Source organism: Macaca nemestrina, chromosome 3, assembly GCF_043159975.1.
Source record: "Macaca nemestrina isolate mMacNem1 chromosome 3, mMacNem.hap1, whole genome shotgun sequence".
NCBI lineage: Eukaryota > Metazoa > Chordata > Mammalia > Primates > Cercopithecidae > Macaca > Macaca nemestrina.
The window spans coordinates 146,389,360-146,417,155 of NC_092127.1; the positions used below are offsets into that span (position 1 = coordinate 146,389,360).

The window sequence follows — 27,796 nt, forward strand, 5'->3', positions numbered from 1 at the left end:
TTGGATTATTTTCTTGATGGAAAATACAATAACAGTATAGAGAGGAAAATCTAATCCTATTTTCTAGAAATAACTACTTAATGTTTTCATTTTGACATTTTTTCTATGTATAGTAGTTCATAGAGTGAAGCTATAGTTTTAGATTCTGTCTTTTCTTGATTAACATTATAGTATTTAGTAATGGATGCATTTTATATCATTGTGTGGATTAATTCTAATGAAGAATGCTACAGTGAACACCCTTGCCTACATTTGCCTACATTTCTAATTATTTTCTGATGACAGATTCCCAGAATTGGAGTTACTGATCATCAGCAAAATTATCTTCAGTCTTTTCATGCCAAACCAACTTTGACCAAGTTGCTACTACTTCCATACTTGTACAAGTTGAATATGAGAGTACCTGTGTCTTTCAAGTCATTGAATCTTATCATTGAGTAAAATGCTGCTGATTTGCTACTGTAAATAGGCCTTTGTCTAATTCACATTTCTTTTTTCACTAGTGAAAAGTTTTGTGATATTAACTATTAATATTTATTTTGTTTCTGTGAACTTTGCTTACTTTTATGCAGAAGGCTGTGTTTTTCTTATTAAATAATTTTCATATATTAAAAAATCGGCTGGGTGCGGTGGCTCACTGTAATCCCAGCACTTTGGGAGACCGAGGCAGGCAGATCACGAGGTCAGGAGATCGAGACCATCCTGGCTAACATGGTGAAACCCTGTCTCTATGAAAAATACAAAAATTAGCCGGGTGCCTTGGCGGACGCCTGTAGTCCAAGCTGCTCGGGTGGCTGAGGCAGGAGAATGGCGTGAACCCGGGAGGTAGAGCTTGCAGTGAGCCGGGATCATGCCACTGCACTCCAGCCTGGGCGACAGAGCAAGACTCCATCTCAAAAAAAAAAAAAAAAAAAAAAAAAAAAATCAACTTTTTGCCATTTACAGTAAATCTTTTGCCATTTTGCTTGCTTTTTGATTTTATGGTTTTTGTCAGGGAGAACAGAAGTCTTTGTTTTTACACAACCTAGAGCTATACTTGGGGAGGATTATTTTTGTGTGCATGAGTTCTTTGGCTAATGGTACACAGGGAAGAAATCCAAGCAAGAGGATTATGGAGGACCAAAACTCCTGTTTATAATTAACAAAGATCATGGGGTAGAGACCATTTCATGCAGACACAGTGATTTCACCTCTTTTCCCATTGCAATTGTTTGTCTCTTACTTCTAAAGATGACTGATGTCACCCATTAAACTTATTTACTTGTTTTGCATATTTAACTTCTACACAGTTAAAGTTGCCCCTTTGGTCAATTCTTCTGTCCTATGGCATTTTCTTATGTCCTGATGCTTTCTTTTAAGGTATTATCCAAAGAGATGAGTCACCCATGGAAAAAGGGCTCTCTGGTCTACGAGGAAGGGACTTTGAGCTGTCTGACGTGTTTTATTTCTCCAAGAAGGGATTGGAAGCCATTGTGGAAGATGAAGTGACCCAGAGGTTTTCCTCAGAGGAGCTAGTGTCATGGAATCTCCTCACAAGAACCAATGTAAATTTCCAGTACATCAGTCTGCGGCTCACTATGGTGTGGGTGCTGGGCGTCATAGTGCGCTATTGCGTCCTACTGCCTCTGAGGTAAGTCACGTGCCTGGTAATTTGATGATATGCTTGACTCAGCTTTCTTTTTGAATCATGTACATAGTGGCCATATAAGTGTTCTGTGGTGCTTATTCCACCCATTTCTACGTAGGAAATGCTACCAAACATGACCTCTGCAGGAATGTATTAAGTCTCCATTTTCCTTTCACAATTTTTCCCCAAATGAAGTTGTATATTCAGAATCCAACGTGTATCTTAGAATCTGGATCCACTTTGCTATTAGAGTCTGAGCTAACTTGAGGATGGAGAGAAAAGGGAAGAAGAAGAAAGAAGAAAGAAGAAGAAGAAGAAGAAGAAGAAGAAGAAGAAAGAAGAAGAAAAAAAGAAGAAGAAGAGGAAGAGGAAGAAGAAGAGGAAGAAGAAGAAGAGGAAGAGGAAGGAGAAGAAGGAGAAGAAGGAGAAGAAGAAGGAGGAGGAGGAGGAGGAGGAGGAGGAAGAAGAAGAAGAAGAAGAAGAGATCATTAACAGTTTCATATTCACTAGAGCATCAACCAAACAAGAAGAAGAAGAAGAAGAAGAAGAAGAAGAAGAAGAAGAAGAAGAAGAGAGAAGAAGAGAGAAGAAGAAAAGAAGAAGAAGAAGAAGAGATCATTAACAGTTTCATATTCACTAGAGCATCAACCAAACTGTAAGAGCTGACCAGAACCCACTGCCTTTCTTTGCCAGTCCATTGCACTTCATAATTGAGTGTGGTTACACGTGGGAGACAGCCATTTAGAAGTGTGAGTTTGTTCCATCTAATTCATTGTGATCACCTGGGTCAGCTTCTGCTTCTGAGCTTGAGTGCCACCTGCTGAGAAGGCAGTGTCAAGCCTAGTTTATGGAAAGCACGATGTGGAACGTGAGTAGAAGGCACTGCGTGGTGGGATGAAGCTGTAAGTGGCCGAGATCTGATTAGCATGGTGGTAGCAGTAGTAGGCATGTATACCAGCTACAACATTATTGTTGATCATCTTGCTTCATTTCCCTGGACATGGGCTTGGCATTCTCTCAGCAGAGCTTTCCAGGCAGTGGCTACCTGCCAACTAAACTTGGCACATGAGTTGAAATCTTTTTACTACCCCCAGGGTGGCCTGTGCTTGCCTCATTCAGATTTATTACCAGAGAAAGTATTGCTTAACTACAGGCAAATGTAGATTTCTAAGAAATTCTTTCTTTCTTTTTTTTTTTTTTTTTTGCCCATATTGCTAGTTCAGACATTGGGGCATAGTATGTCTTTTGGGAATCATTTCAGCTGTGATAGTGAAGCAAAATTCAAGGTTTCACGTACACTTTTGCCTGAACCTTAAACTAGTGCCCCCAAAGTGGGGTTCATGTACTCTGGGAGTGTACAAGACTATCCATTGGCATGCAGGAAGGAAATATTAGAGCTCTTATTTATTAAAAGCTTCTGTTCTGGCTGGACGCAATGGCTCACACCTGTAATCCCAGCATTTTGGGAGGCCGAGGCAGGCGGATCACGAGATTAAGAGATCGAGACCATCTTGGCCAACATGGTGAAACCTTGTCTCTGCGAAAAATACAAAAATTAGCTGGGTGTGGTGGCGCACACCTGTAGTCCCAGCTACTCGGGAGGCTGAGGCAGGAGAATCTCTTGAACCTGGGAGACAGAGGTTGCAGTGACCTGTGATCGCGCCACCACACTCTAGCCTGGCAACAGAGCGAGAATCCGTGTCAAAAAATAAAAAAAAGAAAGAAAAGAAAAAAGCTTCTGTTCTCTTTATAACTAGCACTTCCATTTATTCTGTTTTCATTCTTAAAAAGAAAAAGGCTAGGGGCATAGTGGCTCACACCTGTAATCCTAGCACTTTGGGAGGTCAAGGTGGGTGGATCACTTGAGGCCAGGAGTTCGACTGGCCTGGCCAACATGGCAAAACCCCATCTCTACCAAAAATACAAAAATTAGCCAGGTGTGGTGGTACGCACCTGTAGTCCCAGCTGTGTGGGAGGCTGAGGCAGAGAATTCCTTGAACCCAGGAGTCAGAGGTTGCAGTGATCCAAGATCACGTCACTACACTCCAGCCTGGGTGACAGAGTGAGACTCTTGTCTCAAAAAGAAAAAGAAGTTTGGCCAGGCATAGTGGCTCATGCCTGTAATCCCAGCCCTTTGGGGGGCCGAGGTGGGTAGATCAGTTGAGGTCAGGAGTTCTGTATCAACCTGGCCAACATGGTGAAACTCCATGTTTACTAAAAATACAAAAATTAGCCAGGTGTGGTAGCATGTGCCTGTAGTCCCAGCTACTTGGGAGGCTGAGGCAGGAGAAATCACTTGAACCCGTGAGGCGGAGGTTGCAGTGAGACACTGTATTCCAGCCTGGGTGACAGAGTGAGGTGAGGCTCCATTTCAAAAACAAAAACAAAAACAAAAAAATACACGAAGCTTTAGTCAAGTTCAATATATGGATTGGTTCATATCCAAGGTAACCTGAAGGAAGAATGAGGAATTCTACAGCACAGTGCTTGAGATGCCCTTGTTTGTTATTGGTTAGCTTTCACCGTCCTGTGGGGGCCCAGAAAATGCTGTTGTGATTCCCTTATCTACTAAACAAATGCTCACAAAGTAGATAAGTGACTTAAAATATTTTTGCAAAGAAACTGATTTAAGATAATAAAGCAATGTAAACATTTATCACTTCTTGGCCTTTGGGCTAAGATCAAGTGCAGTGATATAAGCATCTGAGAACAAAAAGAAAATGCAGAGTTAACACTCCTACTCTTAGTAGATACTTTTCAGTGTGGAAGAATTGCTTTGTAAATGCTTTTTAAAAGAAGCACCTAGTACAAAATGAGCTTTTCAAAAACCAGATTGTATTAAGATAGACTGTGGTGATGGTTGCACAACTCTGTGAATACACCAAAAACTATTGAATTGCATACGGCGCTATCTTGGGTCACTGCAACCTCTGCCCCCTGAGTTCAAGCGGTTCTTACGCCTCAGCCCCTCCAGTAGCTGGAATTACAGGCATGTGCCTCTGGGCCTGGCTAATTTCTGTATTTTTAATAGAGATGGGGTTTCGCCATGTCAGCCAGGCTGATCTCAAACTCCTGACCTGAAGTGATCCACCTGCCTTGGCCTCCCAAAGTGCCAGGGGGATCTCATTATAGACGTGAGCCACGGTGACTGAACTGAATTGCATATTTTTATGGGGTGAATTGTATGGCACATGAATTGTATCTCAATAAAGCTCCTAAAATGCAGACTGTGGCTGAAAACTTATATCATCTATGAGAACTCAAACATTGGCTCACTTAAACTGGGATACATAATGTTCTGGCCTGTTAATCTAGCAGGTAAAAAGTTTCAGTAGTTTTGAACCCAATTGTTAAACATGTTAAAATGAAAGTCCTTCTGATTTAATGGACAGGAACAAGTGATTCTCCTTGGGGCAAGATGGCAAAACATTATTTTAAAAGTTTTGCATAATTGATGATGAGATTAAACAATAATTTAGTTATTGCATCAGTAACTGACAAGAAAAAAGAACCTGACCTTCAAATTGCTATGTCAAATCTTTAACAAGATTTAACACCTTATTTAACAAGGTATTTATAGGAAAGCATATTCAAAAAGCTTTCTTCTCGCTCAGAATAGTAATAGTATTAATTATACTTATTAGCTATAGTAATGTATCATGCTATTAAATTATAATTATACAATTGATAACATTATCATTACATACAATTGATAATTATAATAAAATTAATAATTTGTATTTATTAATGTATTACTATATTATCCTGTTTTGAGTGAGGACAAATTGCAACATTAATATAATTTCAAAATACTGTATTTTTTCATAAAAATACTTATTTTTTTACATTCTTTATGTTTCCAGATGTTTTATAATGTACATTATATCAGTACAGCATATGCACATTATTCTTAAACATATTGGGATACCTGTTCAGATATGTTATTGATGGAGTGTGTCTCCAACTGGGTTGAGACCACTGCTTTTTACGCTGTTTCTTTTTTTTTTTTTTTTCTTTTCTTTTTTGAGACAGTCTCGCTTTGTTGCCCAGGCTGAAGTGCAGTGGCACGATCTTGGCTCACTGCAACCCGTGCCTCCTGGGTTCAAGCGATTCTCGTTACAGGGATGTGCCACTATGCCTGCCTAATTTTTGTGTTTTTAATAGAGACAGCGTTCACCATATTGGCCAGGCTGGTCTCCAACTCCTCACCTTAAGTGATCCGCTCGCCTGGGCCTCCCAAACTGCTGGGATTATAGCCATGAGACACTGCTTATTTCGTTTTAAATAATGTTAAACTGCTATGTTAAATAATAATAATCTCCTGAAAGACAGAATAACATCATGCTTATGAAAATGAATTCTGGAGCCAGACTCCCTGGGTTCAAGTCCTGGCTCTGCTGCTGATTGTCTGTGTACCTTTGGGTAAGTTATTTAGCCTTTCTATGCTCCAATTTTTTCATCTGTAGAATGGGGATAATGATAATATTATTGCCTCATAGAGTCTTGGGGATGATTAAATGTGTTAGATACAAAAGGTGCTTAGAATATTGCCTGGCATACAGTGTTAGCTGTTGCTTTATCATCATCTAATGTAAAACCTGGAATTGGTTAAGACAAACAATTTTATGCTCCAACTATCTGATCAGGAGGTAAAGCAGTAAATGAGCTTCACCCTGGAGAGGGTTACTATTCCTGACCCTTGACCGTAGGCAGCCATTGTAGCTTCCCCAAACACACAGGGTCCTTCTGATACTGCAGTGATGGTCCCCTTCAGTCTTCTTACTGAATACCTCACGCATTCAGCAAAATGTGTATGCTCTTCTGGGAACAGGAAGACATAGATAGGCCTCTGGTTTGATTTGAGAGAGCAATGAGATAATCTAAAGTTTCTGCTTTCTTCATTTGACAAAGATGATTTAAAGAATCTTATTAGTAAAATGTGATTAAACTATTGATTTTTCCTCTTTTAACTAAATCCTATTTATTTTGAAAGATTTTAAGTCTTAACTTTCCTTTTTGAATAATTCTATTTACATTTCTAGAAATTACTACTTTCCTTTTGAAGTCATTGGAATGTATATTAAAAGCACTTTTCAAAAAGAAGGCAATGTCTCTATGGAGGTTAGAGGTGCTATCAGTCACCTTGTTTGCTAACTTCTGAGTTATCTTGAACCATGCAAAGGGACAACAGTTAGATTTGCATTAGAAGATGTCTACACGGTGATATATTTTGGTGTTCTTATTATTAAAGCACCTTTAAATGTATTCCCTTCACTAGCCCTCTTAACCCTTTGATGATTATATAGATTTAACTTGATAGTTTTATGAAAATTTCCAGGCCTTCTCTATGCAGGTACAGACTTGTTACACATGTGCCTGTTGTTATTTTGCAGATGGCATCATATTCTGTACTTTATTCTGAAACTTACTTTGCTTTTTGTCTCTCAAAATGCATCGTGGAACATTCTTCCGTGTTAGATCTATGTAGATTTACCCAGTTATTTTAGTGGCTGCATCATATTTCATCATGTGGATACTCTACAACTTATTTACAATTTTGTTATTTATGAGCTTTTTGGTTACTTCCCTACTATGTGTCAAAATCTTATATGACCCTTTCTTTTCTTTTTCAGGGTTACCTTGGCTTTCATTGGGATCAGTTTGCTGGTTATAGGAACTACACTGGTTGGGCAGCTGCCAGACAGCAGGTGAAATGTTTCCTTCCATCCAGCCATACATAGGATTGTTTTTACTCTTAGCTGTGTCCACAAAGAGAATATTTGTGTGATTCCTATGTATTGCATCATTATTATTATTATTATTTTTGAGACGGAGTCTTGCACTGTCGCCCGGGCTGGAGTGCAGTGGTACGATCTCGGCTCACTGCAACCTCCACCTCCCAGGTTCAAGAGATTCTCCTGCCTCAGCCTCCTGAGTAGCTGGGATTACAGTCACCCACCACCATGCCCAGCTAATTTTTTGTGTTTTTAGTAGATACAGGGTTTCACCATGTTGGCCAAGGGGATCTTGAACTCCTGACCTTGTGATTTGCCTGCCTTGGCCTCGCAAAGTGCTGGGATTACAGGTGTGAGCCACTGCGCCTGGCTGTATTGCGTTAAATTTCTCTACTCATTTATTAGAATCCTGCTCACTTACTTCATCTTCATAGTCTTTCTTTGATTTTTTATCATACTTCCATATTAATCGAAAGAAGTTGTTTTTTCGAAGGAGAATTGAAGAAAGAAAATGAACTGAGTTACCTAAGAGAGTCTTATATATTGGCAAGCTCATAAGACCAAGACGAAAGAAGCTTCAGTTTATCTTGTTCAGGAATTTGTCATAATAGCCTAGTGGTTTTGAGCTACTTTTCATCAGAGTTATGTCCAGTTCTTTTGGTAGACTTTTATGATCTAATACTAAATGCACCAATGAGACTATAAGAATTGAACTGTACTGGTTCACCAGAATAGAATGCAGTATGCTGTTGTGAAAAAGCACATTAAAACTTTCATTATACTGTTTCTTAAGAGTGCCCAGAATGGCACAATAAAATGTTTCTATTTCCTTCAGCCTCAAAAACTGGCTGAGTGAACTGGTCCATCTGACTTGCTGCCGGATCTGTGTGCGATCCCTCTCTGGTACCATTCATTATCATAACAAGTGAGTATCTGCTGCCAACGTGCCTGTCTTTTTCTAGGTCAATTCAGCATGAGATTGACAAGGAAGCACTGGAAGTGGGTGGGAAGAAGTGGGTGGAGTCAGAGTGCTTCCAGTGTGTTCATCTCTACTTCTCAGGGTGGCACAGGCATAATGCACAAAAACACTAAATAGCAGTGTTTGCAGAAAGAATATAATAATAAATATGTAGTTGTGCTCAATAATTGGGCATTTATGGTGTGCAGGCCAGACCCTATGTTTCTTATAGTTCATCCCTATGAGATAGGCACTGTTAACCCGTTTTAAAGGAGAAGAAATGTAAGCTTTGGGATTTGTTGTTTAGGGTTACAGTGAATAAGCAATGGAATCAGGTTTTGAACAAGGTCTGTCTGATTCTAAAAACAATGAAGTTGACAGGTCTGTAGTGTGGTGGAAATAGGACTAGACGTGGAGTCTGGAAATGTGGTCTCTAGTCTTAGTCCTGCTACTTCTAAAATTCCATAATTGAGCCTTAAAACAAAATTCTGCTTTTCTCTCCCAGAATTGTAGAGAATGAAGGTAGCAAAGGAAAATAATTAGCTAAGTGAAAGGGATTTTGATTGCATTTGAACTACTTTTCTGTTATCTCAATTTTTTTAGATTTAGCATCATTGTTTTAAAAGTTCTAGGCCAAGCATCTCTTTTTTACTGATTTGGTCTTTCTTTCTCATTTGTAGAAGAGAAACATTTTGCCATTTGGCTTTACCGTGTGGTACCAACATAAAAGACCCTTTAAACATTTTAAATTATATGATCTTGCAATTGGACTATGAGTTTTAAAGTGAAGAGTAAAAGAAAACACTCTGGCAGAGGTGCAGTCAGAAGAAACACCTGTAGAAAAGGCACACTTATTACATAAAGAGGAGTTCCTAACTTCTTATAGAATTACTTCTAATTTTAAAGAAAATGTGCTAAATAATTGTGTATTTGGTTCTCTTTCTTCTCTGTATAGGCCCAAACAAAACTACTTTGCTTTATTGGTGTCAAAGGCTGGTTTCACTCTAGGGTAGAGATCCACAAACTGAACGGGAAGCCTATAGGCCAAATCTGGCCCACTATCTGTTTTCTGTAAATAACGTTTTATTGGCACACAGCCGTGGTCATTCACAGCCATGGCTGCTTTTGTGTCACAACAGCAGAGTCAAGTAATTGTGACAGGCATTGTCTGGCTTGCAAAGCTTAAAGTATTTACTGTCTGGCCCTTGATAAGAAAAGTTTGCCAACCTCTGCTATAGAAGGATAGGAGGGAGGAAACTACGGTGAATTTTCTGCATGGATTACCATGAAACCACTAAAAGTGATGTATATGAAGATAAAAATAATATGAAAATGCTTCAGATTAAATAAGTGAAAGCTATGTATTATCAATGTTAAAATCATGGGCCCCCTACCACACTCTCATCATACTGCCTAGAGATCACCTTTTAAAGATGGGCCCATCTACCTCCAAACTTAATTTTTAAAAATATGCTTAAAAAAGACCAGGCACTGTGCTCATGCCTGTGATCCCAGCACTTTGGGAGGCCGAGTGGGGCAGATCACTTGAGGTCAAGAGCTCGAGACAAGCCTGGCCCATATGGCGAAACCCTATCTCTGCTAAAAATATAAAAATTAGCCAGGCCTCATGGCACATACCCTTAATTCCAACTACTTGGGAGGCTGAGGCAGGAGAATTGCTTGAACCCCTGGAGGCAGAGGTTGCAGTGAGCCAGGATTGTACCACTGCACTCCAGCCTGGGCCACAGAGTGAAACTCCATCTCAAAATATATATATACACACACACACACACACAAACACACACTTAAAAAAATAAGGTGACTATTTACATGCTGTGGCTATTTTAGAAGACTTTGAATTTTCCGTTGTTTGTAATTGCAGGCAATACAGACCCCAGAAGGGAGGCATTTGTGTTGCCAACCATACTTCCCCAATTGATGTTTTAATCTTGACAACGGATGGATGTTATGCTATGGTAAGAGCAGCTCATTGATATTTCAAGTAGTTGCATGTTTTATGGATTGATCAAACTTTTTATTTTGGCACAAATTAGCAAGTTGGTTTTATGTTAGAAATTTGGCTGCGTTATACTATTGTAGCTATATAAGTTATTTGTAATATATTTACATGAGGAATATGTAGTGCAAGAAAAGGAAGGAAAGTAGCCATTATATTTAAGATGGTAAAAATTTAACTTACTGAAATGCAGACATTCTTGAGCTTGATAGTACCTTGTAAAGTTGATTCCATTTTCCTTGTAAAATCCCTGCCAGTGTTTAATAATGTTTGCAACATTAAATTCTTTCTTTTTACAGTTGTACATATCCCCCAGCCACCCAATTAGGTCTTTCTTCCTTCAGGGACTTATATGCAATTAAAAGAAATCTGGCTTTTTAACAAGGATCTAGCAAGAAAGGCAAATATTTATATCAGGTTGCCTTTCTCAGTCCTTGCCCGTAGCCCCAAAAGAAAAGAAAACGAAACAAAACCCAAGAACAAACTACAAAGCCCACAGTAAAACTGTATACCTCAAAACAGCCTTTCATGGGGATGAATACAGGAATCATATTCTGGCATTTTTTTTTTCAAATCTGTGTTTTCTGTTGCCCTTACAAATTTGTCAAGATTTCCTGCATCTCCTTTCTGTGTCAGGTAAATTCTGCAGGATAATTGAAGCTGCATGGTGGTTAAATGTGCCTTCAGTTGGTGTTTGCCTGGACAAGGGTCCTAGAGGATTACCTTCTCATATTTTCATGGTGGTGGGTTGGGCTTCAGGGAGAGTAGATGGATTTTATTTCACTTACCAGTTCCAGGGATTGATAATCATGGTCTGGTGTGTTTTTCTGAGAAGGCATTTGAAGGGAGCCATTCTTGATTAAATGTCGCTGCAAGTAGGAGGGTGGAGAGTATTGGCACGTGTGCAGGTATTTGACTCTGCATGGGTTACACAATCATTAAGGGAATTTTGAAGGCCTTTGCAAAAATTTCTACTTATTGCCATGTGTTTAATCTGTCTAAAATACATGGTCAGATACATAACTCTTGAACACTACATTTTAACACATTATTAAATTTCTCTAAATACTGAGCTCTTTCTGAATCCAAGGAAGCGTTAGCCACCTTTATGAAAAGACTTACGGGAATTGGTAATTCTTAATCTTTTCTTAGGTTAGGAATTAGTTGATAATTATGTACCTTTTTAAAGAAAAAACTAACATGTATCTGCATCATACAAACACAATTTTATGTATAATTTCAAGATGTTTATGGGTCTCCCTAAAGACCGTCCAAGGATCCTCATGTTAACAGCCTTGATAGACCCCCCAGCACAATTCTCAGTGTATGTAATAATCCTTGTATTTATGTGGACAAACACTTTCATGCATATATTTGACCCTCCCTGTAATCCAATCAGGTTAGGTCTGAAGTTTTATTATAGATGAGGAAGCAGAGGCTTAGGCAACCAATCTGAATGTCAAAGTTGATTTTGTGCTGCTATAACAGAATACCACAGACTGTAACTTATAATGAACAGAAACTTACTGGCTCACAGTTCTGGAGGCTGGGAAGTCCAATATCAGGGTGCCAGCATCTGGCCATGGTCTTCTTGCTGAGTCATCACATGGTATAAGGCAGAAGGGCCAAAAGCCCAAGAAAGCAAACCCACTCCCAGAGCCATTTTGTAAGGGCATTAATCCATTCATGAGAAGAGCACCCTCATGGCCTCAGTATCTCCCGTTATGCCCCACCTCCCAAAACTGTTGCAAACCATAACACTCCTTGGTCATGGTTTTGTGTTTCAGAAATCATATTCCTCCTGTATTCTGGTCAACAAAGAGTTGAGTATAACCCATTTGTGACCAAGGACCTCAGAACTTTGTTGCCATTTTTCTTATTTTTGGATTGAGTATAACTGCAATTGCAATATATTAGTCAAAATTTAGAAAAGCATAGTAACTGCAAACTGTCCAATGGGTTGAGTGTAGAAAACTAAAGCTGACTGAATTTAAATTGGAGGTGGCGCAAGGCAGATGTGGGATGATATGGTGCCATTAGCCTCCAGACATCATAATTGGCCTCTTTTGACTAAATATAAACTCTGTATCTGAAGAACATCAAAGATCTCTTCTCAGTGACTCTCCTTTTATTAAAAGAAATCTATTGTTTAATTGACAAATAAAAATTATATATATTTATAGTATACAACAGATGTTCTGATAGATGTATATATTGTAGAATGGCTAAATCAAGCTAATTAACATATCCATTACCTCACTCAGTGACTTTTCTAGTCTTTTTTTTCCTTCTAGACAAAGACCTCTACTTTTCTAAATTTAGAAATATTTTCAAGCTTACAGAAAAGTTGTAATAATAAGAAAATCACAGTAGAGCACCCTTACGCCCTTTATCCACTTTTACCTATTGGCAACATTGTGCCTCATTTGCTTTGTCATTTGCTTTCTCAGGTACTGGGAAAAGCTGTCTTGTTCTATCTCTCCCTATAAAAATGTGGGTAAAATGTTTGTATTTTTAATATATTTATTTTTAAAATTTCTTTTTTTTTGAGACAGCACCTCACTCTGTTGCCCAGGCTGGAGTGCAGTGATGTGATCTTGGCTCACTGCGACCTCCGTCTCCCAGGTTCAAGTGATTGTCCTGCCTTAGCCTCCCTAGTAGCTGGGATTACAGGTACCCACCACCACACCCAGTTAATTTTTGTATTTTTAGTAGAGACAGGGTTTCACCATGTGGGCCAGGCTGGTCTCAAACTCCTGACTTCAGGTGATCTGCCCACCTTGGCCTCTCAAAGTGCCGGGATTACTGGTGTGAACCACTGTGCTTTTTTTTTTTTTTTTTTTTTTTTTTTTGAGACATAGTCTTGCTGTGTCATCCAGGCTAGAGTGCAGTGGTGTGATCTCGGCTCACTGCAACCTCCGCCTCCCAGGTTCAAGTGATTCTCCTGCCTCAGCCTCCCAAGTAGCTGGGATTACAGGCGCCCACCACCACATATGGCTAATTTTTGTAGTTTTTAGTAGAGATGGAGTTTCACCATGTTGGCCAGGCTGGCCTTGAACTCCTGACCTCAAGTAATCCGCCTACCTCAGCCTCCCAAAGTGCTGGGAATACAGGTGTGAGCCACCACGTCTGGCCTATATTTACTATTTATTTCTAATATTTACATTGGAAATCTGAATACATCCAACTCTTAAGGTTCTTTCTTGCTTTCCTTCAATTCATATTTGTATCTCGCTTTTTCATAGTGAAAATCCTGTTTCCCAAAAATATCAATATGTTTACTAATTTTCTCAATTCTATAATACATCTAAAATTATTTCAGAATTGCTTCACTATTACAGACAAAAATCTAGTGAAAAGAATTCAGAATGTTTTGCATCCAAGATGGAGGGTATGTGGTTAGACACTGTCTGTGTAAGTTTCTTGGATGTTTCCCCCTTCTTTTAATGCTATTCTTTTATTCACTTAAAATACAATTGGGTTCATTTGCTTCAGTTTGCTTTAGTTTGTCATTTGTTCCTTACTGATTTACTTTTATTGATTTTTTGAGTATGTAGGGTGTCAATACATTTCCGAACAAAGCAGAAAAGGTATACTTATTGAAGTGCTGCTACCTTCCATGTTCATTCCATCCCATTCCTTCCTACTCTTGTAGGTTCATTGACTTTGGTATTTCTTTTTGTAGAGATAAACACATGTATGTGTATTATTTCCCCTTTAGTCTTACACAAAAGGTAGCATACTGCATTTGTTCTTTTGTCTTTTTCATTTAACAATATCTCCTGGAAGTTACTCTTTATCAGTCATAGAGATCAACCTTGCTGTGTTCCCAGCTGCATAGTACTCCATTATTTGTATGTACCATTGTCTATTTATCTAATTTCTTATATTTGGACATTTAGGTAGTTTCTAATATTTTGCCATAACAAGTAATGCTGTAGTTAATAGCCTTGTGCATATATATTTTCATTTTGTTGGAAGTTTATCTTCAGGATAAATTTCTAGGAGAGGAATTATTGAAATGAAAGATGAATGCATATGCAATTTTGTAGATGTTGCCAAATTTTCTTCCATTTGTGTTGTAATCTGCTGCCTTCTCCCAGGCAATGTATGAAAGTTATCCATAGCTTTATGTCAGAATGTATTGTCAAGCTTTTAAATCTTTGTCAGTGTGATGGGTTTGAAATGGTATTTCAGTGTAGTTTTAATTTGCATTTCTCTAATCTTGACCAAGTTGAAAACCCTCTACTTTTTGAAGTTAAGAGGATTGCTAGCACAAGAACATAACTTAAAATTCAAAGGTGCTACTAAAGAATACCTTTTTGCTTACATTTGACCTTTCAGACTCTTTGATCAGACTAAGAACTTCAGTCCATAGAAGGCCAATCTTGTCTTTGAGTGGAGAACAGAAATTTGTTGGTACTTAAAAAACTTTTTTTGGACAACTGTGTCTTTTACATTTTTTTTTTTCTTATGGTACTTCTAGGTTGGCCAGGTTCATGGCGGCTTGATGGGAATTATTCAGAGAGCTATGGTCAAGGCTTGTCCTCATGTCTGGTTTGAACGCTCAGAAATGAAGGATCGACATCTGGTTACTAAGAGGTAAGCAGTGAAATTACTCAGAGTTCACTGGAGTAGCATAAAAGCTGATAAATCTTGGCCTTCCTACCAAAGAGGGCGGAGCAGCACTGAGTCTCAAAACTAAAACAGAGCTCTGTTTGCAATTGGATTTTCCTGGCAAATCACCTGTCTTAGCCACATTTTTTTTTTTATACTTTAAGTTCTAGGGTACATATGCACAATGTGCAGGTTTGTTACATAGGTATACATGTGCCATGTTGGTGTGCTGCACCTGTTAACTCATCATTTATATTAGGTATATCTCCTAATGCTATCCCTCCCCAAGCCCCCACCCAACAGGCCCTGGTGTGTGATATTCCCCACCCTGTGTCCAAGTGTTCTCATTGTTCAATTCCTACCTATGAGTGAGAACGTGTGGTATTTGGTTTTCTGTCCTTGCGATAGTTTGCTGAGAATGATGGTTTCCAGCTTCATCCATGTCCCTACAAAGGACATGAACTCATCATTTTTTATGGCTCCATAGTATTCCGTGGTGTATATGTGTCACATTTTCTTAATCCAGTCTATCATTGATGGACATTTGGGTTGGTTCAAGTCTTTGCTATTGTGAATAGTGCCGCAATAAACATACGTGTGCATGTGTCTTTATAGCAGCATGATTTATAATCCTTTGAGTATATACCCCAGTAATGGGATGGCTGGGTCAAATGGTATTTCTAGTTCTAGATCCTTGAGGAATCACCACACTGTTTTCCACAATGGTTGAACTAGTTTACAGTCCCACCAACAGTGTAAAAGTGTTTGTATTTCTCCACATCCTCTCCAGCACCTGTTTCCTGACTTTTTAATGATCACCATTCTAACTGGTGTGAGATGGTGGCTCATTGTGGTTTTGATTTGCATTTCTCTGATTGTCTTAGTCAGATTTTTTTAAAATGTAATTCTGTAGTCATGGTGGGATATATGATGGGATTAGAAGGCCAATGTATTTATATTGCTGTGACTTAGATATAGTCCAGTCACTGAATCTTCAAAGATAAAAATTACCACCTTTAAATTTGATATGTTCTCACTTGAGTATGAGCAATTAAAAAAATAAATTAGATATGTATATTTCACCTCAAGGAAAAATATATGAAAAAGGAAAAAGATACCACCTTGAAGGTTAAATAATTGATAACTACTTGCTAAATAGATGATTGATTGTTTTCTGAATGATTGTTATCACTTAAGTCCAGCTAGAAGCTGGGCATGGTGACTGACGTCTGTAAGCCATGCACTTTGGGAGGCCATGGTGGGAGAATGGCTTGAACCCAGGAGTTCGAGACCAGCCTGGGCAACATAGTGAGACCCCATCTCTATAAAAAAATAAATAAAATTAGCCGAATGTGGTGGCATATGCCTGTGGTCCCAGCTACTTGGGAGGAAGGATCACTTGAGACCAAGAGGTTGAGGCTGCAGTGAGCTGAGCCTCACTACTGCCCTCCAGCCTGGGCAACAGGGGGAGACCTTGTCTTAAAAAAAAAAAAAAAAAAAAAGATCCAGCTAGAGACAGAGGAATGGGAGAAGGAACCTTTGGGGTTTAGGGTAGAGTTGAGCTACCAGAAACCTTTGTTAGGAAACAGCTTTTGGCCTGAGGCCTTTAACTGAAGGCACATTGGTTATTGTTTCTATAAACACCTTATATTCTTAAGAACATAATGAAAAGTATTTGCTGAATCTGCTTCAAGTTAGAGAAACAATTCCCTATCTTGAGATCATTTGGCAGTGGGACACTGTGGCAGCTGCAGTCTGGCTACCTCAGCCCTTACCAGCTCTAGAGAGAAGAGTTGGGAATATAGTGTTGGCTGCAGGGAGGACAGGACCTAAGCCTGGAAGAACGTCAGTCTTTCTCAGCTTCATGGTGTACACATGGAAAGTTCAACCTGAATCGCTCTTTAAGGATTATCTTGTACTTAATGGCCATAATGCAGATAGATCCAGCAACCCAATATTCCCATTTTTCAGATGAGGAAACCTAAGTACATGGAAAAGAGCACAAAGCTCCTGACACAGAGTCTCCAGAGTCCATGTCACATGACTGTCTAGTACTCTTTTTTAAGAACAGGCGAAGACACTGAAAATCACTTACTTTGGTCCAGGCATGTTGGCTCATGCCTGTAATCCCAGCACTTGGGGAGGTTGAGGCAGGTGGATTGCTTGAGCTCAGGAGTTCCAGACCAGCCTGGGCAACATGGTGAAATGCCATCTCTACAAAAAATACAAAAACTTAGCTGGGTGTAGTGGTGCACATCTGTGGTCCCAGCTACTTGGGAGGCGGAGGGCAGATTGCTTAAGCTCAAGGGGTAGAGGTTGCAGTGAGCCGAGATCATGCCCCTGCACTCCAGCCTGGATGAAAGAGTGAGACCCCATCTCAAAAAAAAAAAAAAAAAAAAAAAATCACTTACTTTGAAATTTGAGAAATTACAATAGTGCAGCTCTTCTTATACTTTTTTAGAAAGGAAACAACTTCAAATTTATTTCTTTTACCTATATCTCAATTCTTTTCTCCTTATTGCTTCATAATTGTGCCAGTAAAGTGCAAAGAATATCAAAAAGGACATCCACCTCTCTCTTAAAAAAGGCAAAATTTTGATCCTTTATTTTTTTTCATAGACTAAAAGAACATATTGCTGATAAGAAGAAATTACCCATATTAATTTTTCCTGAAGGTAAGAATGGGCCTGCCTACCGAGCTATAGTTGATAACAATAAACCAGCAAAAATGTTTGAGGAATAGAATTGCCATAGAATTGGCAACCTTAGCCCAGATCTCTGCTCTTACAGGAATGGGATGTCATTCTCTGAGCTATTAATTCCTTGCTTTCTTTTGAGATTTGATAGAAATCATGTTACCTTTTTAATTCAAAAGTCATTTCTGGGCAGTGAACTGAGAACAGAATTGTCCATGGCTTTAAGGGTTGCATGTATTGAAATTATCACCTGTTGAGAGGAAGTTGTACCCATAGGCCCATAGAGTGTTCAGTAGAAAAGTCAAAGCTTGTTGTTAAACCTGCTTAGTTAGAACTATTGGATTACTACTTTGACAGGGTTTGGTTTATGATTTAGTAGTACAATGCCTATAATTTTGATATTTTAAAATATTTTATATCAAAATAATTTCTTTTAAAATTTATTTTTAAAATGACTCCCTTTAAAAATATTCATGCTCCTACCCTCACCCCCTTGCAGGAACTTGCATCAACAATACTTCAGTCATGATGTTTAAAAAGGGGAGCTTTGAAATCGGAGGAACCATACATCCCGTTGCAATTAAGGTAAAACAGATACGTAATAAGAATAATAATTATTGGCCGGGCGTGGTGGCTCAAGCCTGTAATCCCAGCACTTTGGGAGGCCGAGACGGGCGGATCACGAGGTCAGGAGATCGAGACCATCCTGGGTAACACAGTGAAACCCCGTCTCTACTAAAAATACAAAAACTTAGCCGGGCGAGGTGGCGGGCGCCTGTAGTCCCAGCTACTCGGGAGGCTGAGGCAGGAGAATGGCGTGAACCCGGGAGGCGGAGCTTGCAGTGAGCTGAGATCCGGCCACTGCACTCCAGCCTGGGTGACAGAGCGAGACTCCGTCTCAAAAAAAAAAAAAAAAAAAAGAATAATAATTATTATTATAAAGATATTGTATTGGTAATTTTATTTTGGTAGCATTTTAAACTTAACATTTGCAAGAACGAAGAACACCAGTTTTTGCATGTACCAGTCCTCTGCACTTTGCCTCCTCTGCTTTCTCATGCGCTCACTCTCTATCTGTAGATAGATGTATACTGGGTGACTCTGTGCCAGGCGCTGTTTTTGCTCGTAGTGTTAAGTGAAACAGTTGCTGTTCCTGTTTTCATCAGCCTTCTAGTTAGTGAGGAGACAGATATTTAATAGTCACATAAATAACTCTTGTTGCTGCACTCTGTGGTTCTATTTAGAAAAGTAGTCAGCTCTAGTCAGACGTGTTAGCTGGCCTGGTTTACTTTTACTTTTTAATAAATTCTATCAAGTGAAATAACTTCTCTTTTTCCTAGAGTCTGATAAAGCTGTTTGGCCTGCCACATTTAAAACACTGGGCACGGATGAGAAACTACTTTTAGTTCATAACTGGGATGTATTTTCTTTTCTTTTCTTTTTTCTCAGTATAACCCTCAGTTTGGTGATGCATTTTGGAACAGCAGTAAGTACAACATGGTGAGCTACCTGCTTCGAATGATGACCAGCTGGGCCATCGTCTGTGATGTGTGGTACATGCCCCCAATGACCAGAGAGGTATTCCTTAGCTAACACTTTGTCTAATCAGGTAGAAGCAAGGAGACCTTCACCTGAAAACCTGGGTGTCTCCCTTCTCCATGCCATGCTTTTCTGCTTGCTCAGCAAATGAGTCATTTTTTAAATAATGTATTTAGCTCCCTTTAAATCAAACCATTTTATATTTAGAGATTCTTTTCCATGTTGGTTTTACAATTGCTCTTGGTTTATTGAACCTGCAGATATTATCTTGGGTAAGACTAATAAAGAGCGTGATAAATATATGCACATGGTAAAAAATTAAACAATACAGCACTGCATTTTCTTGATAGAACAAATGATATTTGCTATGATTGATTAAGAATAGAAAGCATTTGAGCTGAAATATGAATCTTATATTTTAAAACAAATACAAATGATTATGAGATGGTATTAAAAACTCGATAAACTAAGATGTTCTTGTAATTTTTTTTGTTTGTTTTTAACCAGGAAGGAGAAGATGCAGTCCAGTTTGCTAACAGGGTTAAGTCTGCTATTGCTATACAAGGAGGCCTGACTGAACTTCCCTGGTAAGAGATTTTTCAGAAGTACTATCACTTTTTTTTGTTTTGTTTGTAAGAGAATGCCTCACTCTTTTACCCAGGCTGAAGTGCAGTGCATGATCATAGTTCATTGTAGCCTCGACTGCCTGGGCTCAAGGGATCCTTCCATCTCAGCCTTCCGAGTAGCTGGGACTACGAGTGCTTGCCACCATGCCCAGCTATTTTAAAATTTTTTGTAGAGATGGGGTATCCTTGTGTTGCTCAGGCTGGTCTCAAACTCCTGGGCTTGAACTCCTGCCTAAGCCTCCCAAAATGCTGGGATTACAGTCATGAGCTACTGTTCCTGGCCTTTTTTTTTTTTTAGCTAAAAAGAGTCACTGGTAATAATGTCATTTATCATTCTAGTTAGTTATAGATTTAGCTGAAAGTAATAGTGGTTTATACATAACAATGGCTTAAGTAAGATAGAAGTTTATTTCTCACTTAAACATAACCAGTCAAGGCTGGTAACAGCTCAATCTGTATTGCTTTACTCTCCTCAATTTGTGCTTCTCTTATGGTCCACGATGGCTGTTCCAACTCTACTCATTGTGTGTAGCAAATGGCTATGAGGAAGGAATTTTAAAAAGGATACACCCATCTCTAAGAGCACAAGCTGAGAGTTGTATATCCCACTTGTGCTTGTATCCATTGGCTAGTACTCAAGTCATGTGATAACACCTAGCTGCAAAGGAAGCTGGGGAACGTAGTCATTGTTCTGGGTGGTCATGTGCCTATCTCACATTTAGGGTTCTTTTTCTGAAGAAGAAAGGGAGAATGGATTTGTGAGTAGGCAGACATTGGGAGGCAAGGGGCTACTTTCAGGCTCTTTCATATTTAACTCTAGCTATAACTGTATAATAAGAAAATTGAACAACTTGAAAGAAGGGAAATAAGTGAAATATTTTAGTTATGGATCACTATGGTTTTAGTTTTTGTTTGTTTGAAGAAGATTGAACATAGGTGAATGTATTAGTCTGCTTGGGCTGCCAGACAAAATACAGTAGTCCCCTGGGATAATGGGGGATATGTTCCAAGAGCCCTAGTAAATTCCTAATACGATAGTACAAATCCTATATAGACTATGTTTTTTTCTTTATGTACATAGCTATGATAAAGCTTAATTTATAAATTAGTCATAGTAAAAGATTAACAACAATAACAACTAATAAAATAGAACAATTATAATAATACACTGACTAATAAAAGTTTTGTGAATGTGGTCTCTCTCTTTCTCAAAATATCTTAATATTTTCCCAGGTTGACTGTGGGTAACTGAAACCATGGAAAGCAAAATCTTGTATAAGGGGGGAGTTACTGTACCACAGACTGGGTGGCTTAAACAACAGACCTTTGTTTTCCCACAGTTCTAAAGGCTGGAAGTTTGAGATTAGGGTGCAGCATGGTCAGTTTTTGATAAGGGCTCTCTTCTTGTGTTGCAGATAGCTGCATTCTCCTGTGTGCTTACATGATCTCTTCTTTGTGCAGGCGTGAAGAGAGAGAGTGCATGTTCTCTAGTCCTAGTTTCTTTTTATAAGGGCACTAATCCCATCATGAGTGCCCCACCCTCATGACCTCATCTAACCCTAATTACCTCCCAAAGGATCAGTCTCCAAATAGCACCACATTGGTAGTTAGGGAATTTTGGGGAGGACAAAAACATTCAGTCTATATCAGTGAAGGTTAACTATACCTACATTATAGTGGGAGGTTGAATTATTATTATTATTATTATTATTATTATTATTATTATTAGTTGAGATGGAGTCCTCTCTGTCACCCAGGCTGGAGTGCAGTGGTGCAATCTGGGCTCACTGCAACTTCTGCCTCCTGGGTTCAAGCAATTCTCCTGCCTCAGCCTCTTGAGTACCTGGGACTACAGGTGTGCACCACCATGCCCAGCTAATTTTTTTTGTATTATTAGTAGAGATGGAGTTTCACTATGTTGTCTAGGCTGCTCTCAAACTCCTGACCTCAGGTCATCTGCCTCAGCTTCCCAGAGTGCCAGGATTACAGGCATGAACTCCTTGGCCTGGAGACTGGATTCTTATTTACATACAGGGTGTTAAATTAGCAGTCTGTCACAAAACAGTCTATACTTCAAGTCCTATGCAGTTAATAAAGTTCCTGCTGTCGTTTTTGGTGTTTGAAAAACACTTTGCATGAAAAGTTTATTTGAGGCAATTGTAGCAATGTTTCTAGGAGGAGGATTTGGCCATCTGAGTTAGGCTGTCAGCCAGGAAACCAAGGACCCTCCTGAACCAGCAGAGGATGGTTTAAGGTGTCTGCCTCTAGAAGAAGGGCTGGTTAGATATTATACAGTAAGCATTCACTTCACATCATTGATAGGTTCTTGTAGGCTGTGACTTTAAGCAAAATGACTTTATAGTAGGTTCTTGAATAAATAACATCATTTTGTTCCATGTACTTTCTTTATAATGTTGATGAGAAAAAATATTGGGTTTTGTTATAAATCATTTTGTTTAAAGTTACAGTTTCTAAGAACCTATCAATGGTGTTCAGGGAGGACTTACTGTACTCCATTATGCAAGGGTGGGGAGTATCACTAAAATATTTATCCATTCACATAGTGTGAATACAACTAATTGTGTCCAGGTAAACCGTTTCTGATATCCATTATGCAAATTAACAAGCCACTAATTTCTACAGTGAAAACTCATTTCTAAAATTTGTTATGCAAGGACCTGGTGCAGTGGCTCATGCCTATAATCCCAGCACTTTAGGAGGCTGAGGTGGGTAGATCACCTGAGTTTAAGAATTTGAGACCAGCCCGGGCAACATGGTGAAACCCTGTCTCTACAAAAAGAATACAAAAATTAGCTGAGCGCTGTGGTGCACGCCTGTAGTCCCAGCTACTTGGGAGGCTGAGGCCTGAGAATCCTTGAACGCAGGAGGTTGAGGCTGCAGTGAGCTGAGATCGCGCCACTGCACGGCAGCCTGGGTTACAGAGCAAGACTCTGTCTCAAAAATAAATAAATAAATAAATAAATAAAAGTTGTTATGCTAATTAACAAAGCTTGAGAAATCGATGGGCAATAAAGATAAAGATAGCTGAAGCCATTAGTGGCATCTCTGAAAGGCAGCCTTCTGATTAAATGCTGGATGACCACCCTGGAGTATGAGTTCTTGACTAACAGGGTATATGATTTGAGTTCCATACACCCTGGAGTATGAAACTGACTGGTCCTAAGGCATAGGTTAGGACTAAACATTTGTATTACACTATCTACATTGGAATATGTTAAGCTAAATGACAGAATCATAGCATCATAAAACTATATAAAACGACCTTGGTCCACAGATGTCCTATAACCCGTGGTCATATGTGCAGCTGGGTTCCTTTTCCTTATTCAGTTTTTAAAACTCTTTACACACCCTTTGTCTTACCTGACACTCAACCCTCCTGCTTCTACCCTGAAGTCAGTGTCTGTGGTCTCAGACACAGAGGAAGGGAAGAAAGCCTTGAGAGGCAAGAACCACCTAGGGGAGTCAGCCAAGTACAGACTCTCCATCAGAGTGGCTGAACTAAATCCGTCAAAAATGATCGTCAGAATTGTCCAATTTCCTTTTATCAGGCCATATGCAATTGTACAATAAAATTACTTTTAATTACCTAGCCTCTTAAAGAAAAGAAAGTGGCCTCATTGCCTTTCTAGATATATTTGTCATTTACCTATTGGATATGAATTAACATATCTAGATTTTTTTTTCATAGATTGAGTGAAAATATAATTTTATGATCTTAAACTGGCTCTTACATATGGCTGCTCCTTTCCTTAAGAACTAGGACCTGCTGCCATTGCAAAGGGGAATTGGGTAAAATTTTGAAGTCTCTAGGGGTGGCAAGTCACAGTTTAAGTGCTTAGGGCAGCGTGAGGTTTATTGGGTGCTTGGGAAGGAGAATTGTACAAGATGATGTCAGATTGCTCAAGACTTACATTTTTGCCTGTTTTGGGCTTGGATCTTGTGAAAGGAGAAAGGCCTTTCTTATTTCTTTAGCTGCCTTAGTTCTCACTATTCAGAATTCAGGTAAGTGCTGTTAATAGAAGAAGCTCATTTGGATAAAAGAGGCTTATGTGGACAATTCTGTGGACCTAACAACAAATTATCATCTTGTTTCATGAAAACTTCCCACAACTGACCCCCTGGATGATTTGTGGATCACAGTCTGTTTTTAAGTTGAGGACTTATTGCTGCGTCTTAGATTTGACTCTAGAAGCCAGAGCACTGCATTGGTCTCAAGCAGGTGTCTCTATGGAGGTCAAGTTCTGTCCTCACGGCACTGAGTTCACTGGCTAACCTATGATCATTCATCATCATCAGAAAGCATTTGGTAAACATGCATGCTTAACTAGGTTAAAATTAAACAGTCAGAGTATAAAGTAAGCAAGTTCTTAGCCCATGCTCTCCTAGCAGTTAAAATCTGAAACATTAGATTAGGAGCCAGATAGTGACCTATCGTAGTCCAAACTACTCCCAGCAACTCCTTTGTTTCTTTGTGTGTAATCCAAAGAAGGAAAAGCCTGCAGAGTTCTTATCCCCAGACAGGCACCCTGGAGAGAGTTCAAAGATTTACAGGTTCTGAATGAAGGAATGCTGCTTACATAGGCACTTCTGGTTGAATGCAACTTGTGATTTTGTTGTTTGTTTTATTCTGAGTGTGTTTTGGAATATAAAAGATTATAAATGCTGGAAATATAGTGCTTTGAATGAAAATACAACTTGTTAAACATAGATAGGGTTATATCTGAACAATGATTTATCTTTTTTAAATAATCATTTATCTTTAAGAAATTTACCCACACATATACAGTATACCCTTACCGTTTCTTCTGTGTATATTTTAAATTTTCCTATGGTTTTCCAGTAAGACATAGGTAGATGAAAAACCAGTATTTTGTTTTCCTTAAGGAACAAGATAGAGAAATAATCCTAGTTTTAATAATCCTTGTTTCGGCCGGGTGCGGTGGCTCAAGCCTGTAATCCCAGCACTTTGGGAGGCCGAGACGGGCGGATCACTAGGTCAGGAGATCGAGACCATCCTGGCGAACATGGTGAAACCCCGTCTCTACTAAAAAATACAAAAAACTAGCCGGGCGAGGCGGCGGGCGCCTGTAGTCCCAGCTACTCGGGAGGCTGAGGCAGGAGAATGGCGTAAACCCGGGGGGCGGAGCTTGCAGTGAGCTGAGATCCGGCCACTGCACTCCAGCCCGGGCGACAGAGCCAGACTCCGTCTCAAAAAAAAAAAAAAAAAAAATAATCCTTGTTTCAATCCAATTTTTGTTTGTTTTTTTTGTTTGTTTTTTTGAGACGAAGTTTCACTCTTGTTGCCCAGGCTGGAGTGCAATGGCATGATCTCGGTTCACCACAACCTCCGCCTCCCAGATTCAAGCGATTCTCCTGCCTCAGCCTCCCAGGTAGCTGGGATTACAGGCATGCGCCACCATGCCCAGCTAATTTTGTATTTTCAGTAGAGACAGGGTTTCACCATGTTGGCCAGGCTGGTCTCGAACTCCTGATCTGAGGTGATCCACCCACCTCAGCCTCCTAAAGTGCTGGGATTACAGATGTGAGCCACTGCACCTGGCCAATCCAAATATTTAATACACCACCCCTTAACTTCTAAAGAAACTGAGTTGGAGATATTGTTACTTATATTAACCAAACATCAGAGAGATTGTTGCTTCCTCAAAGCAATGTATGCTTGGCAAGTGGTAGGGCAGAGACTGAAATCTGGGTCTTCCTGTTTCCAAATCCAGTGTTCTTTCCCTTATTTCATCCCAGCTGCCTAAGCGTCATGGCATCATACAGCATGTTATTATTAAGTTAACTCTTTTAAATCACCGCTGTAAAGTATCTTTTATGTATTTGTCTTTCTGTTCGCAGGGATGGAGGACTAAAGAGAGCAAAGGTGAAGGACACTCTCAAGGAAGAGCAGCAGAAAAATTACAGCAAGATGATTGTGGGCAATGGATCTGTCAGCTAAGAGGACAGCTGACAGCCTTTAGATCTAGAACTAGCCCTTAGAAATGGAATGGCTTTGTTTTCTGTTTTGTTTTTATGATTGTGAATCTTTTCTACAGAATGATTGTCTCTACCTCTTTATGCCAGAGGCAGAACCTACAGGTGCCCTTTTTGGCTTTTGTTGTTGTTGTAACATTAGCCCCATGGATTGTAAGGTGGTTTACTGAGTTCAAACAGATTCTGCTTTGATAAAATGATGGCGTCACTGTTGACTGAATGAAATATTTGTATAGAAAAAAGTGCTTGAAAGTGTGTTTGGAACTCATCGATAGGGTAATTCTCCAAAAATGCCCAAACTCTCTTTTTATAATTAGCCTTGCCACTTTCTTCAGTCACTTAAATGGTGAGATTACACATCAGTGCAAGATGACCATTATGGTTATGGTCTACTGCAAGGTTGAAAGGAAAAATGGAGGATTGTATTTAGGAAAAGGGACAACTTTGTGGCCACCTGCTCTGAAAGTCAAAAGGAAACATAAATTAGTGTTATTAGTATGTTGGAAGAGAAATACTACTTTTCTTTTTCACAGGAGTTCTCTGGCCCTGTGAACTCCACCTTGAGCAATGTCACAGATTACAGTTATTTTGCAGGTGAATTAAGCTTCACCAAAGAAAAGTGAGTCAAAGTTAATGTGTGTGTGCATTTATATGTAGGCAGCTCATAGACCACATTTTAGCCAGCAACTGGTAACAAAGAGCTTAGTTTTCCTTGTTTGAATGCTGTAGATCTATACCTAGTACCCCTCCCATCTACTGATTTGTTTGTTTTTATAACCAAACACATTTTCAGATAGAAGGAGCCTTAAAAAAAAAATCACATTGAGTAACTTCAGTATGAATGAATGAGAGTGTGCGGAGCTACCCCTCACCCTCCACCCCTTTGTGGTTTATTCCCTAATTTTCCCAGTCTCTTAAACAGAAAAAATGACTGATATAATTACCTTTTGGAAACTGAGCCTTAATTTTTTTTAGAGGGAGAAATAAGTTTTCCCCAACTCACACAGCATAAGCAATGTTTGACAGCAATATAATGCCGTTGTGAACTCCTGAGAGTATGGTATCTGTTCTGGTAGCCATGTACAGAATGTGAAACTGTCTTATGAATATAAATAAATTCTATATTTCTAAATGTGTATTGCATTATTCCTCCCTCCCTTCCCCCCTTTTCTGGTTTTGAGTAAGTTAAATTCTTTTCTATTACAAACAAGAGTTTTTTGTTTTTCATTTCAGTGACATAGTTAGATTTTATTGGACTGGAACAAATGGGAAACAAGAACATGAGCCACTGACTCTCTCCCCCCTCCCCCCACTTAAATCTTATTTTTTAGTCTAGTTATTTGGACTCTGGCCCTCTGAACTCCACCTTGAGCAATATCACAGATTACAGTTATTTTGCAGATGAATTAAGGCAATTATATCTAACTAGGTAGGCCTAGCATAGCATATATCAGTTTATACTCTTATCTATCTAGCTAGTTGGATTTCATCCCAAAAGAGAACTTGCAAATAGGTTACTCTCATGGCCATCCACCTCTCTGTTCTCACTCTCCCTACTTTCCCTTTGTTGTTTCGGGAAATTTTGCCCCACAAACTCTATTAGGAGTGATCTTGACTGAAAATTAGCAAATTCAAATATGTATATTGGGTGACTTTTTGTCTTATTTTTTCTCAGAAAAAGGAGTGCCTTAAAAAAAAAATTCTGTGTTAATTATGGCATGAATTAATAAATCTATTTCATTAGCCCAGTTCTCAGAAAAGTGTATCTTTCTAAGATCACTGTATTCAAAATAGCAATGCTATCATGTATTCACTAGATAACCTAGTAGTGTCTCTATCTGAACTTCTGTCTTCCAGGTCTGATTTACACAACTAGTTTTCGGGTTGCTTGAGGAATTGCCATGTTGTTGAAACCATGTTTTTGGAAAGCTGATATTGCTCAGATTTAGCATATGCTCCTTAGAAC

The 27,796-nt window shown here is 39.1% G+C and overlaps 1 protein-coding gene across 2 annotated transcripts in view; it reads left to right on the forward strand.

The window, feature by feature from the left end:
- The window catches only part of LOC105496875 (glycerol-3-phosphate acyltransferase 3), a 70,702-nt gene extending 43,740 nt beyond the window's left edge, over positions 1-26,962 (forward strand). For both annotated transcript variants that reach the window (XM_071093602.1, XM_024797616.2), the window contains exons 4-13: positions 1,360-1,630; positions 7,261-7,335; positions 8,198-8,287; positions 10,203-10,296; positions 14,824-14,939; positions 17,574-17,629; positions 18,150-18,235; positions 19,100-19,228; positions 19,697-19,776; positions 25,696-26,962. In XM_071093602.1, the coding sequence (XP_070949703.1) occupies positions 1,360-1,630; positions 7,261-7,335; positions 8,198-8,287; positions 10,203-10,296; positions 14,824-14,939; positions 17,574-17,629; positions 18,150-18,235; positions 19,100-19,228; positions 19,697-19,776; positions 25,696-25,795 (1,097 nt within the window). In that variant the 3' untranslated portion in view covers positions 25,796-26,962. The remainder of the gene's footprint in view (positions 1-1,359; positions 1,631-7,260; positions 7,336-8,197; positions 8,288-10,202; positions 10,297-14,823; positions 14,940-17,573; positions 17,630-18,149; positions 18,236-19,099; positions 19,229-19,696; positions 19,777-25,695) is intronic.
- The last annotated feature ends 834 nt before the right edge of the window (positions 26,963-27,796 follow it).